Here is a 17,248-nt window from a genome sequence, read left to right as displayed (position 1 = left end):
GTTTCAATCACCAAATATATAGACAAATACAGATTGTAACAGTACACTATCTGCCATATGTGCCACATAAATACATAATATAATATTACATCCCTTATTGTATATACAGTATAACGAAATCAATCATTCTTCCACGCTACCATATATGTGCCAGTGCCACATAAAATAGAAAAAAAAAAACAAAAATAATATATTTATATATATATATGCTGTATACATGTATCATTTAATATATCTTAAAAATTCTTGTTTTCAATGACATTTGTTTGAGAGTTTATGGTTTAAACGACATTTTCCCAATTGATAAAAGAACGTGAGATTATTAATAAAGAAAATATAATATTTTTTTAAGAGTTGTATTTAGTTAGCTTCATTTAGCAATCCATGCTACGCTTCTCTCTCTCTCTGTTAGTATCAGCGGATATATTATTTAGTCCCGTATTCTGTTAGTATCGGGACCGGTTCATGTTATGGGTCGTACTCCCAGTCCCATGTCACCTCAATGACTGCTAAGATCGTTATCATGTTTATTATGTATATTTTGCTGCTAGTATATGGATGGATATTGAATCAACTAATGTTGGGATATTGAACATTGCTAATACGTAAATTATTTATGTTATGCTAATATATTCCGCTCTGCTGATATTATGTGTTCTTATAAATTTTTATGTTAACTATGGACCTATGGTTTTGAATAATAACTTCGAGATATATGTTTGTTCGTATCCATATATGAACGTAGAAGTTAGAACGTATGATTCTTTTCATATTATTCTGGTATAATTTTCATATTATTCTAGTATAATTATGTTTGTTCGTATCCATAAGTGAACTCACCAAAAGATTGTCCGTTCACGTTGAAGAGGAGCAGAGTAGCTGAGATTTAGAGTTTGTTTCTCGGACGTAGTGCGAGACTTCGTATATCCTCCCACATTTTTTCTTTCCTTTAAAATTTAAAATTCATGAGATTTTTTACTTATACGTATTGTGGAATTTTAATATTTCATTATGTTATTCCTAGTAATCTTCAGAATTCTTTTTTTTTTTTGAATTTTCGGGGCGTTACACTTAACGTGTCTAATAATCTTGGAGATTTGATACAATATAAACAACTTAGGTTCATGCATATGTATGTAGCTATAAGCTATGAATATTATTCCATTATAGCTTAGTAACTAGAAATATTTCAAAATAAATTATTTAATTTTTCTTATATTATATAAAATTATAAAGTTCAACAAAAAAGTATGAAATTGAATTTAAATATTCAAATTTTGACCTGTTACTTAGTAAAAATTTTAATTTAATAGATATTATTTTTAAAGAATGATATTAAAAAACTTGAATATTTTATAGATTGAATCTTTTATTTTGTTTTTAAAAATTCAACTTATGGTATATCCGGAAATAAAACTATTTTCTAATTATAATAAATGATATGATAATTTATTTGTTTCACAAAATTAAACTCATATATAAAAATCAGAGGTGAAGTATAATGATAATTAACAAATTAATATGTTAAGTTAGATATCAAAAAAATGTTGATGAATAATTTAATAAAGGAAATTAATATGGTAAGTTAGATGATTTCAATTGATTCTTTAGAATATTCTCTTTAAGTTTTTTGGAAAAAATAAATCCAGACTATACAAATAATATAAAACTTAATCTATAACCTATTTGTAACCAACTTATTAAAATTATATAGTCTACAAAAAAATTATGTGTACTTCCGTTTTATTATATAAGGGATTTTAACTTTTTGTCCTAATCAATTATAAATAAATTTTTAAATACTTTCTAACTAATTCTCTATGTAAGAAAAGTATTCTAGAGAAGATGAAGGAATGAACATCTACATCAATTAATTACTCTCCTAAATTCTCTCAACAAAATAATATCTATATTTTTACCCAATCATTATAAACCATATGTAATTTAAGAATCTCTCATAAGTCTCTCTTGAAAAACTAGATTTATATTATTTTCTCTCCTCTTTTAATTATTTTTATTTTTTAAACAGAGAGAGATTTATTAAGAACATTATCACATTATCGAGAAAGACATACAAAACATAAGAAGAGAACATTTACACATATAAGTCAAGCAGAAGATCTAGAGTCCCCTTATCATCAGACATGAGGAATTGGTCGATATCCTTAATCACTTCGACGAAGAACTGAAGGAGGCTCTCAGGGTGAGCCACGTTCTCATCAAGTCGTTCATACCTCATGTTCCACTTCACCACACTTCCAGGCTCTCCTTTCTTAGGGCTCACCTTCATCGTTTTCAAGAAGCTTTTGTACTCTTTCTTCAGAGGTCCCTCTAACACCCTCCACTGGATCACATTATTCTCAACATCCATGGCTTCGATCCTATCCTTTGACACTCTTGGCTCTCCATCTACACCAAAACGCATTTACAAATCAAATATATCATTCTTATTATCCGTAGATATATCCAATTGTCTAGTATAACTATACCATAGTTTAAGGTTCAACTTGCATAGATTGAGACGTACAAAATAATATTTCCATTACCAGGAGTTAATTTCCACAAGAGTATGCTTCCAATTTTGCCCCACTCGCCTTCGAGCAGATCACATCCCTGAATGTAGCGAGTGGCTTTGGAAACATGTTGTGATCTCCTGGCGAACATGTAAAACTTAGCAGTTGTAGATTTGATCTCCACATCTACCTCTACCTCTTCCTGTACCATCTTTTCTCTAAGTCATCTACACATGGATTAATTGAATATTTATGAGAATGGGTGGTTCCCTTTGAGTTTGTAGGTCCTAATCATAAAGAAGGATTGAATGACGAACATGAATGAAGGAGTGGATACATTTTATTTTGAGAGTGACTGCTCACAACTTCTTGACTATTTGTTCATCGCATCATTAATGATTTAACTACTTTTAATTAGTTGTGTTTGTTACCTAATCAATTACATGCCACACATTCTCCTTCCATTGGAAATTTGTAGTGCATGTCATCATAATCTTTATTCCATATGCGACGATTTTGCGAGCTGAAGCTGAGACATATGGAAACCACGATGACATATATATCTCATATTAATATTATTTACTGTAATTGCATGAAATAAATTTTGAAAAAAGAAGAGCGAACGAGGTACATAAGCTCCTTGGAATGAACTAGCCCAATTAATGAGAGATCAATGACGGAAAACAGATGTAAACCAGTTCAGAGAAGGATGAGAGTCCAACCAGTTTGCTGTATAAGCCTGTTTAATATTAGCAAAGAGGGTATCAAATTATCTCTTTTCACTTGGCACCATAAAGGGTTATGTTTTTACCAAGAAAAAAAGTTACTATACAGGATAAGATTGATCAATCTTATTCAAGATATGGTTAGTATTTAATATCGGTGCTATAGCTCATCCTTTTTTTTTGTCCGACTCATCGGTAACGATCTTCAATTCCAACGACTATTGACATTACTCTCTTAATTTTTTCTTCTCCATCTGAATAATGAATGTCCCCTTGTTTGTTCTTACGTCATTAATGATCTCATTTTTGTACTTTATATCAAATTTATGTGGGATTTGATCACCTGTTTGGTCTTTTGTTCTTTCAAAGATTTAAAAACAGGAAAAAGCTTCAAAATATCTCATTTATTTTAATTTTAGACATATAATACTTAACTTTTTATATTGGAAAATATTACCTCGTTTAATTAATTAAGGTAGATTAATACCCCAATTTTTAAATATTGTAAGTTTAATACCTGTGACCTGTATTATTATTTTAAAATTACAATTTTATCCTTATGAAAATTAAAATTTTATTTGTTTTTAAATTAAATAGAAATAAAATTAATTGAAAAAATGGAAAGTAAAAAAAACACCGAAAGTACTTCCATAATAATATTAATAAAAAAATGGAGCATTCTCATAAAGACTCTTTTTGCATGCACCTTTTTTTAAAATATCTTTCCATATTGACAATTTTCAAAATTATCCTTTTTGATGTACAAAAAGACCAAACTACCTTTTTTGAGTGACAACAAGAATGCAAAGTCACCAAAATCGAAAAACAATTCCCGCAAAACATTATTTTTTCCCGCCAAAATTACAAAATTGGATTTTTCCGTAAATTTTTAAAAAATTTATACCTTTAAAAAATCTTACAAAAACCTTGTAAACGCTTTTAAAAACCATTTAAAAACTTTTTAAACACCTTTTAAAAACTTTATAAAAGCATTTACAAAGCATTTACAAGGTTTTTAAAAGGTGTTTAAAAAATTTTTAAAACGTTTTTAAAAGGGGTTTAAAAGGTTTTTATAAGGTCTTCACAAAGTTTTTACAAGATTTTATAATGCTTTTATAAGGCTTTTACATCATTTAAAACCTTTTAAAAACCTTATAAAAGCCTTGTAAATTATTTTTTGGAGGAATTTTTTGTTGTCGAAATTTTGAATTTGGCGAGAATTTTTTTAGAAACTTTTTTGGCGGAAAAAATGATCATTAAAATTAAAGGAGAGCAAAAATGAAAATGACCAAAATGGGTATTTTTGAAAAGAAATATTCAAAAAGGATATTTTTAACAAATTCTCAAAAAAATAATATCTCGTTTATTTTTTATTATGTTTGTAGGAAAATTATAAGACCATTTTGGTAGAAAAATAGTAACAATGAATTTACTACTAATATTTTGGTAGGAAAATAGTAAAAAAAAAACTCCTTCCACTTTCCTTCGAAATCCTTACGAAAATTTTTTAGTAGGAATTTTGTAGGAAATTTCTTACAAAAATTTCACCAACATCGATTTCCTTTGGGTGATTTTCTCCAATTTTTTCGTATGAAAGCGGTAAAAATAGGTGCTTGCTACCATTTTCATATAATATTTGCGGTAGGAAATCGCATGTTTCTTGTAGTGTGCTGCTCTCTTCTTCTTCTTCTCTCTCAAGTCTGAATCATGAATTTTGAGATCCATGGAGACAACATCGGAAGTAACAGTGGTGGCTAAGCTTTTATAAAAACAACCCTTAATCATATTTCTACAATTTTCTCCTCTAACCACAATTCTTTAATGGTGGTGAATGTGTAAAATCTGAATTATCGTCGATGGAAGCAAAGGTCAATGTAGTTGAGGGAAACAATTCCAAATTCAAGGGCTTTAAGAATAACAAGAACGTTAAGAGAACGTTCATTGCCAATAGGTTCTAACTTCAAGAAGAAACCACAATATGCTTGTTGGGTGTGTGGAAAGCCTGGCCATAGAGCTAAGAACTACCACCAAGAAAGAAGGAACATCTTGTGGAGACGCAAATAACGCAAACCTTGTCGATGATCAGTTTGTTGCGGTTGGTTCCGAAGCAAACATGATGACAAACTCTAATGATTGGTGGGTTGACACTGGTGCAACAAAGCATGTGTGCTTTGACGTGAGTATGTTCGCAACGTACGAACACAGTTGTGGTGGAGAAAAGTTGTATATAGGAAACGAAAGCACATTAGTGATTGAAGAAAAGGGCAAAGTGGTCTTGAAACTCATATCTGGGAAGAAACTTACACTCACCAACGTGCTCCATGTTCCTGAGATTCGAAAGAATCTGATTTCGGTTTCACTTCTTAGAAACAAAGGTTTTAAGATTGTATTTGAATCTGATAAGTTTGTACTCAAAGGTGGGATGTATGTCGGAAAAGGCTATCTCTATGATGTGATGGTATTTTCAAATTGAATGTTGTACCAATCATTAATAAAAACGCTGGCAATAACTCTGCTTCTATTTACTTGCTTGATTCAAGTGACTTATGGCATGCAAGAATAGGAAATGTTAATTATCGTTCTTTACGTAGAATGATAGATTTAGGATTGTTACCAAAACACAATCTAAATAAAATAAATAGAAGCAAATGTGAAGTTTGTATGGAATCTAAGTATTCAAGGCACTATTACAAATCTGTGGAAAAATCAAACGTGTTACTTGATTTTATACATAGTGACTTGTGTGATTTTCTATCTACACCAAGTCGTGGAAGAAAGAATTATTATATTTCTTTCATTGATGATAATAGTCATTTTTGTCATCTCTATTTGATTGATAATAAAGATGAGGCTTTGAATATTGTTAAGATATATAAAGCTGAGATTGAAAATCAATTAGATAAGAGAATAAAGATTCTTAGGTTTGATCGTGGTGGAGAATACAAGTCAAATGAATTCTCAGATTTATGTTCTACACATGGCATCATGCATCAAACTACAGCTCCTTATACAACGATGCAAAATAGAGTGGCAAAAAGGAAAAATAGAACACTAAAAGAGATGATGAATTCCATGTTAACAATTCAGGTGCACCACATAAATTGTGGGATGAAGCTATTCTTACGGAAAATTCAACATTGAAAAAACTTTCTCATAAAAAAGTGATAAAACCTCATATGAATTATGGAAGAATAAGACTCCTTCATATTAAAATATGAAAGTGTGGGGTTGTCTTGCAAAGGTTGAAGTACCTTTACCAAAAAGAACTGTTATTGGGCCAAAGACAGTGGATTGTGTATACATCGGTCCTGCAGAAAACCTGCTTATATATTTTTAGTTCATAAATCGATAACGTTGAAGTAAAGGTAAATACAATCATTAAATCAAATGAGGCTGAGTTCTTTGAGGATGTGTTTTTGTACAAAGACTCTATAAAAACAAGTACCAAACGGGTACGTGAGGATGATGAAAGTGCCTTAAGGGTTCAAGAAGAAGAAAATGAACCAAGAAGAAGTAAAAGAGGAAGAATTGCTAAAGATTTTGGTACAGATTTTATGACATATTTGAGTGAATATGAACCTCAAACTTATAAGGCTGCTACTGAATAATCAGAAGCACTTTATTTGAAAGAAGCAATTCAAAGTGAAGTTGAATATATTTGAGTAATACATGGGAATTGGTTGATTTACCACCTGGTAATAAACTAATTGGACATAAATGGATTTTTACTAAGAAATTGAGACCAGATGGTACGATTGAGAATATAAAATAAGACTAGTGGCGAAAAGATTTTGTCAAAAAGAAGGTCTTGATTTTTTTTGATACATATTCCCGAGAGACTAAATCACTTTAATCAGATTGCTAATATCAATTTCAGCAACATATAATCTAGAAATTAATCAAATAGATGTTAAAACAGCATTTCTAAACAGTGAACTAGATGAAGAAATATATATGGAACAACCCAAAAATTTTATAATCAAAGGATAAGAGAGAAAGTTTGTAGGCTTAAGAAGTTTTTGTATGAACTTAAGCAAGCACCAAAATATTGGCATGAGAAATTTGACAACACAATGAAATCATTTGGTTTTACAAAATGATATGATAACTGTATATATGTGGATGTTATGTTGATAATAGGAAGAAGTAACAAAATTGATTTTTCTTGTTCCGGAATTAAGGGCTGGAAACTCCATATGCCAAAGTATAATTGAGGAGAGAGGCTAAATTTGGTGGACGGCTCGGTCATATTTAAGTGACGCCCCTACACACACACAAAACTAAAAAGGACTTTTAGAAACTAAATAAAATCACAAGTAATATTATATTAGTACAACAAAATCACATCAAAAAATTAGAAACCTTTTGTTAACTGAAAAACTCACGACCATAGTTGAAAAAAGTTGCCGAAAATAAATATTGCAATTATAAAATAAAAATATATGATTATAATTTTTTCTTTGATAATTTTTTCTTTATGTAAATCGCAAAAAAGTTATATATTCTCTAAATCGTTTTTCACTAAATTTATATTTCCTATGCCATGGCTTCTCTTTGCTTTTGTCCTGAGTTAGTTAGACATAACCATCGCTATTACATCAGAAAAGGAAGGATACAAGTTTTTCAATGGAAAAAAACTTAAAAATATCTGACACGTATATTATTATTTTAACATTACAAATTTGTCCTTAAAATTTTTAATTTCTATTTAGTTTTAAATAAAACAAAATAATTAATAAAAAAAAAAGAGGCCGAGAACTTCGTCTTCACCCTTTTACATTTTCTAAGAAGCCAATCTGTAGATTTGATAACAATTTCTTCACCAAAAACCTAATTAGATTTCATAAAAATTCTTTCTAGATCTATGTTCCCTCAATTTAAAGAAGAAAAAAAACATGAACAAAAACTAGAATTTAAAGATCTAACAAGTAAAACAAAACATGAGATATGACTGTAGTATATAGCGATTGGCTCGGTTTATAATTAGATTTGATTTTGTTGTATGGGTATTCCCAGTTTTTCCAAAGCTTAAATTTTTGTTACTATTATTGTATGAGGTTCTTAATGTAAACAAATCATTAATAAATATTCTTTTGGGATTTTGTTTCTGCTGGTGATGGTGACGACTCTGTTGGAAATAGATCTAAGATGCAGCCACTTTTACTTTTACTTCTTACTTCCTTAACTTGTTCTTACAACCACACAAGCATATTTATACTACTCTTACTTATCTTAACCTACTTGTCTTTCTACCACCCTAAAACCAAGGCCCACTACACATAAAGCCTTAATTGAGTTTATGGCCTAATGACTTTTTACTTGTTTTCTTTATTACAAACACAAACTCTCTTTGTTGTAATCCTTCTTTTTCTTCCCTCTAAATCTGCTTGTGAATCCCTCTGCTCCTAATCACCTCGGCACCTTCTTCCTCCAACATTTCATGTTCCTTATTGAGCAAATTAAAGGATCAACTTCCAACAGACTCCAGCAACGAGTTAAAATCGAGGCTCTTGCGATTTTTTTCTTCGACTCGAAGTTTCAGAATTAACTGCTCAAGACTCATATCTTCATGAATATGCTTCAGGTGGGTCTTGAAAGCTTTCCAAGTTGGAGGCAATTTTTCAATAATGGATGCAACCAGAAAAGTTTCATTCAGCCCCATACCCTCATCCTTCAATTCATGAGCAGTTACTTGATTTTCTTTAACTTGTTTCACCACTGGGAGGGTGTCACTCATCTTAAAATTCAGAATCTTTCCAACAATGAATTTCTTGGCACTTGCAACTTCAGACTTGTACTTCTTCTCCAATGATTCCCACAACTCTTTTGGGCTTTGGAAATTGTGATAAACATTGTAGAGAGAACCAGCCAAGGCATTAAGGATATAATTCTTGCACAAAAACTCATTTTGTGTCCATGCCTCTGATGCCTTGATGATTTCATCTGAAATGTCACGTTCAACAGGAAGTTCCAGTGCTTCCGAAGTCACGTATTTTGCCAGATTCAGTGTTGTTAGATACAACAACATCTTTTGCTGCCATCTTTTGAAATCCACTCCTCGGAACACAAAAGGTTTTCAATGTGATTCTTCACAACATAAGCAGATTGATCCATCTGTCAATTCAAAAACAACAAAGAGAAAAATTATGTCTTTGTTTGTTAATTCCATAATGTAGAAGCAGATCAAACACACATATCAAAGAGAAACTCACTTGAAGATTTCTCCTTCTTCAAAGTTAGAACAAATAGTAGAATGATAGAGGCTTGCTTTGAGCAATCTCCTAAGACAAAATTTCGTTCTTACTATGGTGTAAGTAGTTAAGTGGACGTCTATCTTGAGGATTCAACTATCGATCTACGAATTACACGCAAAATATACTCAGTTTTTCTTTCAGAAATTTATGGGAAGAAGAAGAAGAGACGAAACTGTTATATCTCATTTATGTCAAGTGGTGTGTTTATATTACATCATACGTTGTTTGTACAACCGACGTGCTCCATCATACGTTTCTGATGTCTATTTTTAGAAAGGGCATGTGGAATGCCCGGAGTGGCGGAACTGTTTGGAGATTGACCTGCAGAGTGTTCATAGATGAGATGAACATTTCTCATGGACTTTCTTTATTGGTGATGTCATGGTGCTACGAGATTATGCGGATTTTAAAAATGGGAAGTTTTATGAATAGTTAAAATATATCTATTTTTGGAAAGTGAGTGGTTAAACAGCTTGTGCGGAATTTTACAGCAGTTGCACGAAAAGTCTTGGTTGACGGTGCTCAGTCCGGTCGGAGGATGTGTAGGATGTGGTGGTGGTTGCACGGAGTCCTTGGTGGATGGACGGTGTTGTGGGATTCGAGGACGAATCCTTGTTGGTGGGGGAGAATTGTAACATCCATGAACCAAATTGAGGGTTTGGGGATGGGTGTCGATCGACACCATAAATTTCTAGTTCGGCTTGATTGATTTAAATCTTCGAATTTGAGCTGTTTGGTTTAAGTGGAATGCCAAACCGAGGTATTTATGTGAGAAGTCGACCTGGAGATTTTGGGGAAATCCAGTTTTAGCCGTTCCAGAGAGAAAGCAAAGAGAGAAGAGAGTGTGTTCTTGGGAGATGTTAGAGATTCTAGGCTTGTTTGGTGAGATTTGTTCTTATGGAGTGGAGATCTGGTGCTAGAAACAAAGGAGAAGCCTTCCAAGGTGTTAGATTCGTTGATGTGGGTCCGAAACTTCCTGAAAGAGGTGAGTGCATGACCATGACTAATCTAAGCCGAGAATCTTTTGTTTTGCTTGATTTATGGCTGTTTGTGGCGTTTTCTTGTATGTTTTTGGTTGGATTGTGGTTCTCATGAGTTTCTAGGATTTTTGGGTGAGTTTCGGACGTTTTGGAAGAGATAGAAAACGGTTCTTCGACTTTCAGCTTCAAGCAGAACGTGTCTGCGGAGTCAGTGTTGGTGACACCAAGCGCCAGTGTCAGTCGACATTAGAAGGGTGTCGGTTGACACCAGCCTGTTCAGAAGGCAGCTGATACTTGTTTTCCTGGTTTGTTTGTGTTCGGTTGTTCTTTGTTAAACATTGGTTTCTCAGTTGCTTGTGTGTAGACTTCAATAGATGGGAGGATTGTCTCACTAAGTATTTGTGATAATACTTACGCATCTTAATTGTTGTTTGTGGTGTGCAGGTATGTGGCGTAAAATCATGGCGATGAGGGAGAGGATGATCTAGGATGCCGGTTATTTGTTGTTGGTCTTGGTTATGTTTATTAATTGTTGAACCTGGTTTAGTAGCATGCTAGGTTGTTTGTTAGAATTGTTAGAAATGTTCCTGATGTTGGTATGTTTTTGCTGTACATATTGTTTATTGTTGGTTTAACGATGGTTTGTAGTTTGATGGATTTAATGAAGTATTAAAGGATGCTTAATTATTATATAAAAAACGGATCTGAGTTATTTCACCCGTCGACATATACGAAGAACGAAGGTACGTGTATATTTATTGATGGACGCAAGTTCTCTTCTTAGTTTAATTTAATTAAATGAAATTAATTAATAAAACTCTAACAAGGATTGGTGAGAAGGTAGTTCCCTTGTCTGAGAAATAGGAAACTTTTCTGATTGACTTATGTTTGTGAGAGTCATTGCATATGTGTGCATGAGGAGTCATCTTGTGTGTGTTTGTATGTTTTCTTCAATAATATGATCTCTCTCAATTTAAAAGAGATTGTCTGAAAGTGTGCTATACATCATGTCATCATGGCTGGTATATTGCACTTGAAGTAGCTATGAGTAAATTTCTTGACTTTTGACTACCAACTTTCCTTTATTCATAAAGAAATTGTTGTTTATTCACTACGTATATGTTTTTCGAAAGTTTAATAAATCCAAATAAAATGACATAGTTTTAGTTACTTATCGGCAATTTTAACGACAACAAAATTTCTAATAGAATAAAATATAAATGAAATTAAAAAATAAATGTATCTTTTTTAGTGTTAAAGAAAACGTTCTAGGCGTTCACTTCCTATTCGTCTAGACGCTAGGTGTTATAGTACCGTCTAAACGACCGCTTTGACCGTCTAAAATTGTAATATCTTCATTTTAGTGTATTTTTAAATATTAATTGCGCAAATTTAAATTTTATAAGGTTTATTTCTATAAACATAATTATAAATGTTTAACATGTTATTTAAAATGAATTGAAATAATGTTTTTATCTATTGTTTTGTTTTTGATTTAATATTTTTATTATTTTTATACATATTTTTTATAATTATGTATATAATATTAAATATACATTTGTTTATAGTGTAAACGCTTAAACCGTCTAAAACCATGTTTCCGATTAGGAGTTCTAGGCGCTAGACGTTGGATCACCACCTAATTAACGTTCTTTTTTCTTTGCTCAAGTTCTACAGATTTTCGTAGGCTCTTTCCTTTTATTTCACTGTAGAATAGGTGAAGGCCTACTCAGATTTCCTCACTTTTTTCTTGTATATATCTAGTTATTAAATGCTTCTTCCAAGCACAATCTGATAAGACATATGCAAGCGGCCGTAAAATAATACTCTCTTTGTTTCAAAATATAAGATGTTTTAGCCAAAACACGCATAATAAGAAATGTTTACTTTTAAAAAGTTTAACCAATTAGAAACAAGACTACATAAAATAAATAATAATAAAATATAAAAGTAGTTTAAAGGTTGCCTCAAAACTTGAAAACATCTTTTATTATAAAACAAGCAAAAACCTCTAAAACATCCTATATTATAAAACATCCTATATTATGAAACGGAGGGAGTATCTAGTTTTTTTTTGTTCTCATTTACATAAAAGTTTCGTTATTATAGTGGTAAAAGTCAACTAAGAAGTAAATGAGGTCTTGTGTTTGAGCCTTTACACCACCATTTTAACAATTTTTTTTTTTGATCTACTAAAAAATCAGCCTTAACATAGTATTGGACTTGTGGCCTTAATATGCTGTGTGACGGCTCTGCTTCCAAGATTTTATTAGTTGTTATTTCTGATGTTTTTCTTTCCTTCTTCCCATGTTTTTTCAAATATATCCAAACATGCGTATTTCTACCATCTGAAATGGTTTTGTTTGGAAGCTTGTCAATATCATAGATATTTAGGCATGCATTTGTTAAGATCCGGGCCGGACCAAAGACTTATGCAAACATAGTACATGGATTTCGGTTTATTTGATAGTACAGAATCATATGTATTCTTTGTTGCCAATAATTGTTTTTCCTATGAGTTCTTTTATTTTAGTCTGGTCCCAAATCCTCACAAAAATTTATATATCTATATATATAAAGTTGACTTTTTTTTCCTTCAGCTCATCGCTTTTATTTTCTATTTTAACAAATTAATCCACATCATCAAAAGACAAAAATCTAAAGTAAATGTATCAATTAATTCACTCATTTTTGTAATATTTTATTACGATTAAAACAATAATTTAAACTAGAAAGGAAAAAAAAATACAACCAAAAAAATATTAAAGTAAAATCTGAATAGAGTATATACATACAAAATTAGATTTTTCTACCATAATATATAATAATTGTGTAAATATCTGTAAAAGCATATAAATAGGAGAAAAATAAAACTATCATATATTTAATGGAACACCGACTACTTTCAATAGTTACAAGAGTTTTTTTTTTTAAAACTGTAACGCCCCGACCACCACCTCATAGTGGGCCCCATGTCCAATATGAGTCCATGGGTCCACCTTTCTTAATAGGCCTTACGTCCTCTCACTAGGTCCGTGAGTTTATCCATATCTGACGGCCGGTTTGCTACGTAAGGGAGGTTTTAAAGATTTGTTATAATCCCTACAAGTCACCACATGTTCTTTCCTTGTGTTTTGTTCTCACTCACACAGTTCCGACAGTCACTTCCCGGAAGGTCACCCATCATGAGACTACTCTAGCTCAAACACGTGTAACTGTGGAGTTCTCTCAGGACCCTTGACTGAAAAGATAATTGCACTTTTGGTGACATAGGTGGCCAAATCAATTCTCTTAAACAGCTTCGCAAGTCTCTAAAACCGGAGTGTCACAATTCTCCCCCACTAACAGATCGCAACATCCTCGTTGTGCACCAAGACCGTCACCCCCGACAGTGTGAGCCCACTAGACTCCACACTTTTTTGGGTTCGGCTCTGATACCACTTATAATGCCCCGACCACCACCTTATAGTGGGCCCCATTGAAACGACCTGACCCATTTTTTTTTAATAATAAATAATAATAATATATAAACTACAACTAGTGGTTCCATATCCACTAGCCACCTAACCAAAATCACAACCAACAGCGGAAATAACCAATACCAATAATCAATAAATATCCAATAATTAACCATTATTATAACATAACCAATCTCCAATAATTCAACCAACAGGAAACATAGAACCAGCAACCTAGCAATGTTTCTAATGACCCAACTCTAGCAACCTAGCAATGCCAGACAACAAACAATCGAGTCCCTAGAACATCCTTCTCTTCATTGCCTTGATTCCACGATCACACTTTGCCTTTACCTGCACCACAAAAAAAAATTGAGATGCATGAGTATTTGATAAATACTCAGTGAGGCAATCCTCCCATCTAATGGGCTATACACACAAGCAGCAATGATTCCAATGTTCCAAACGATCAACAAACAAAACACACAAACCAGGAAAACAAACATCGGCTCACTAGAAGGGAGGTGTCGACCGACACTGGCATTGGTGTCGACCGACACTACCCCACAGTGTCGATCGATGCCAATTTTTGCTGGTGTCGACCGACACCAAGTGGTGTCGATCGACACTCCACCTGCAACTGCGATCCACACAAAGCCAAGAGTCGAATCTCGCAGTTGGGGACCATTGTATAATCCAAGTCGTCCAATACTCAAAACCCATGCCGGAAACATTATTAGCGACCTGTATAATCCAATCCCCAGCAAGAAAACACACAAAACAACAACAAACAAGCAAGAACAAGGAAATCAAAGGCTTAGATTAGCCATGGTCATGCACTCACCTCTTTGCAGGTAGTTTCTGACCAACAATGAACGAATCCACACTCTCAGCAAGCTTCCCACACGTTCCTATCCTTGAATCCTCACTCCCACAACAAGATCTCACCCACAAAGCCTTTAAATCTCACAATCTTCCTCTAAAACCTCAAGAACAGTTTTCTCTCTTTCCTTTTCTCTCAAAGCGGCGTAAGACAACAAAAACACGACCCTAGGTCGTTTTCTCCTTTTTAAACCTTGGTCCAATGGTTTCCTTTAACCAAACCGGTCCAAATCAACAATTAAATCAATCTGGTCGAACCAGAATAAGTGGTGTCGACCGACACCACATGATTGTCGATCGACACCCACCCCCAAAACGCTGAGTTTTGGTTTGCGGGCGTTACACCCATGTCCAATCCTAGTCCATGGGTCCACCTTCCTTAATGGGCCTCACGTCCTCTCACTAGGCCCGTGAGCCCATCCATATCCAACGGCCGGTTTGAGAAAGGTCTCTGCTCAACTTGCTGGAAGTATTGCAGCTTCAGCTCAAAATCATTCCTCTCGAATGGAGGTGGAACAATTGCAGAGCGGTTTTCATACATCAAATCAGCTCTATTGAAGTCTGCAATGGTTCTGATCAAGACTCGGTTTTGCTCCTGTCTTTGAACTGGGTTGTTAATGTGGTTGGCAGCTCCACGTGCATCTGCTGGAGGTGGTGTCGATCGACGCCATGTTGGCGTCAGCTTGTTCCTCAGCGACAACGACTTTAGCAATTATGTTGCCTTCCGCATCAAGCTTTTGGCCCTGATCATTGCGCAAGTGGCCCTCTTGATCCCTAAAAACACCAGCCTCATCAAATCGCAGAATGACTGGATTGACCATCTTTGCTGATTTGGCTGCTTTTCGGTTTTCTCGCTCAAGTTTTCACAACTGGACCAGTCTTATTGTTCCTAGTGTTAGGCTTAGGAGGCATACACCTGAAAGACACAAGAGAAGAAAAACAAAAGCTTGTTAGTAAAAAAAATAAAAAGAAAAATATAGACGAAATTAAAAACTCAAATCTAATCGTAGATCAAAGAGTCCGAGGCAACGGCGCCAAAATTTGATAAGCTGAAGTAGTAATACCCTAATGGTACTAACAGCCTTACAGTTGTAATACTCTAAGGGTCAAATCCACAAAGACTCTAGTTCACACAATAGGCTTATTAATCTTTTAATTATGCTAATTCAAAATATTAATTTAAAAACAATGCACAAACAAAAATAAAAAAATTTAGGAATTAAAAACGCTAGGTCTAGGAAAATTCTCAGGAATTTATGAAATGTTAAATCAATTAATAAATTAGGATTCAATCAATTAAAATCATATCTAGAACTCTAAACACAATTGTAAAATAATTTAATTCTCACTGCAAATATTATCTAAATTTAAAACCCGAAAATCCAAATCTCTTTGTAAAATTCAAGGTTAAAAATCAGCTTTAAAAACATGTTTAGATTGTTCACAAGATTACTAATTCAAATCTCTTTCCAATAAGTAATTTTTGCTCATCAAAAGTTTTATCACGAAAATCAATTATATTCTCATATCAAATTATTTTCCTAGTTTATTAATTCTAGGTGATCAATCAATAATCTCCTATATATTTATAGAGAAGCATTTTGTTGAAAATGATGATGTGTCGTCGCCAAAGCGATTTGGAGATTTAATTACAATTAAGCATCTCAAGATAAACATATTTACAAAAATAAGTCTTTTGATTTATTAAATGTGCCATTAAAATATATCATTATTATTTACATAAATGTGTCACTAGAATATATAAGGTAATGTTTCTTTTTATTAGCTTTTTAAAATGAAAGACTTCATAAACTATTATATATATATATATATAAATAGTTAATAATTTAATTATCATTTTCATAACATATTTAATGATATAAAGTAAATTACATTTCATAAAATATTAAAAAAACTTATTCATCTATTTAACTTTTGGAAATACAAAATTTATTCTCCGATTTTAAAACATTTGATGACTATTCAAGTACTCTCTCTGTTTCACAATAAGTGTCATTTTGACTCATTTCACACAAATTAAGAAAATATTAATATATACTTATATGCCTTTATTTAATAAAATTTTAATAGGTTAATTTAGTCATAGATTAAGGGTAAAACTAGAAAATCTAATGAAAAGATGCATTCAAATATAAAATAGTGCATTGGAAATGTAAAATGACACTTTTTGTGAAACAAAAACAAAATTCTAAAATGACATTCTTTATGTAACAAAGGAAGTATATATTGAAAATTAATTATTACAATAATCTTTAAAATAAATAACATTATCACAATTATCACAATAATTAACATTATATTCCACATTTCGCGGGTGAAATTTATTTTTACACAAATAATTAAATGTATATTTGAATAAAATAAAAAAATATGTGTAAAATTATTATTATGACACCTTAAATTACAAATAATAAT

General features: G+C 32.4%; 1 protein-coding gene across 2 annotated transcripts; it reads right to left on the bottom strand.

Moving 5' to 3' along the window:
- LOC104777456 (MLP-like protein 168) lies at positions 2,037–3,042 on the bottom strand. Of its 2 annotated transcripts, XM_019241889.1 has the most exons (3): positions 2,945–3,042; positions 2,547–2,740; positions 2,037–2,409 (listed from the first exon to the last, which is right to left on the bottom strand). In XM_019241889.1, exons 2-3 carry the CDS (start codon positions 2,722–2,724, stop codon positions 2,096–2,098), a joined length of 492 nt encoding a protein of 163 aa, XP_019097434.1. In that variant the 5' UTR covers positions 2,725–2,740; positions 2,945–3,042; the 3' UTR covers positions 2,037–2,095. The 2 variants fall into 2 exon arrangements, with proteins under 2 accessions (XP_019097434.1, XP_010500019.1); XM_010501717.2 differs by lacking the exon at positions 2,945–3,042 and having other exon boundaries at positions 2,547–2,831.

The sequence above is a fragment of the Camelina sativa genome, chromosome 3 (genome assembly GCF_000633955.1).
Source record: "Camelina sativa cultivar DH55 chromosome 3, Cs, whole genome shotgun sequence".
Classification (NCBI taxonomy): Eukaryota; Viridiplantae; Streptophyta; class Magnoliopsida; order Brassicales; family Brassicaceae; genus Camelina; species Camelina sativa.
This window is presented reverse-complemented; position numbering and strand designations above follow the sequence as displayed.

What these genes read in the sequence shown, in the direction of transcription:
- LOC104777456 (XM_019241889.1), bottom strand. Translation starts at nt 2,724, where the DNA reads ATGGTACAGGAAGAGGTAGAGGTAGATGTGGAGATCAAATCTACAACT. An exon ending in CTTGTGGAAATTAACTCCTG is followed by an intron (nt 2,410 to 2,546) that starts GTAATGGAAATA and finishes GTTTTGGTGTAG; the next exon opens with ATGGAGAGCCAAGAGTGTCA.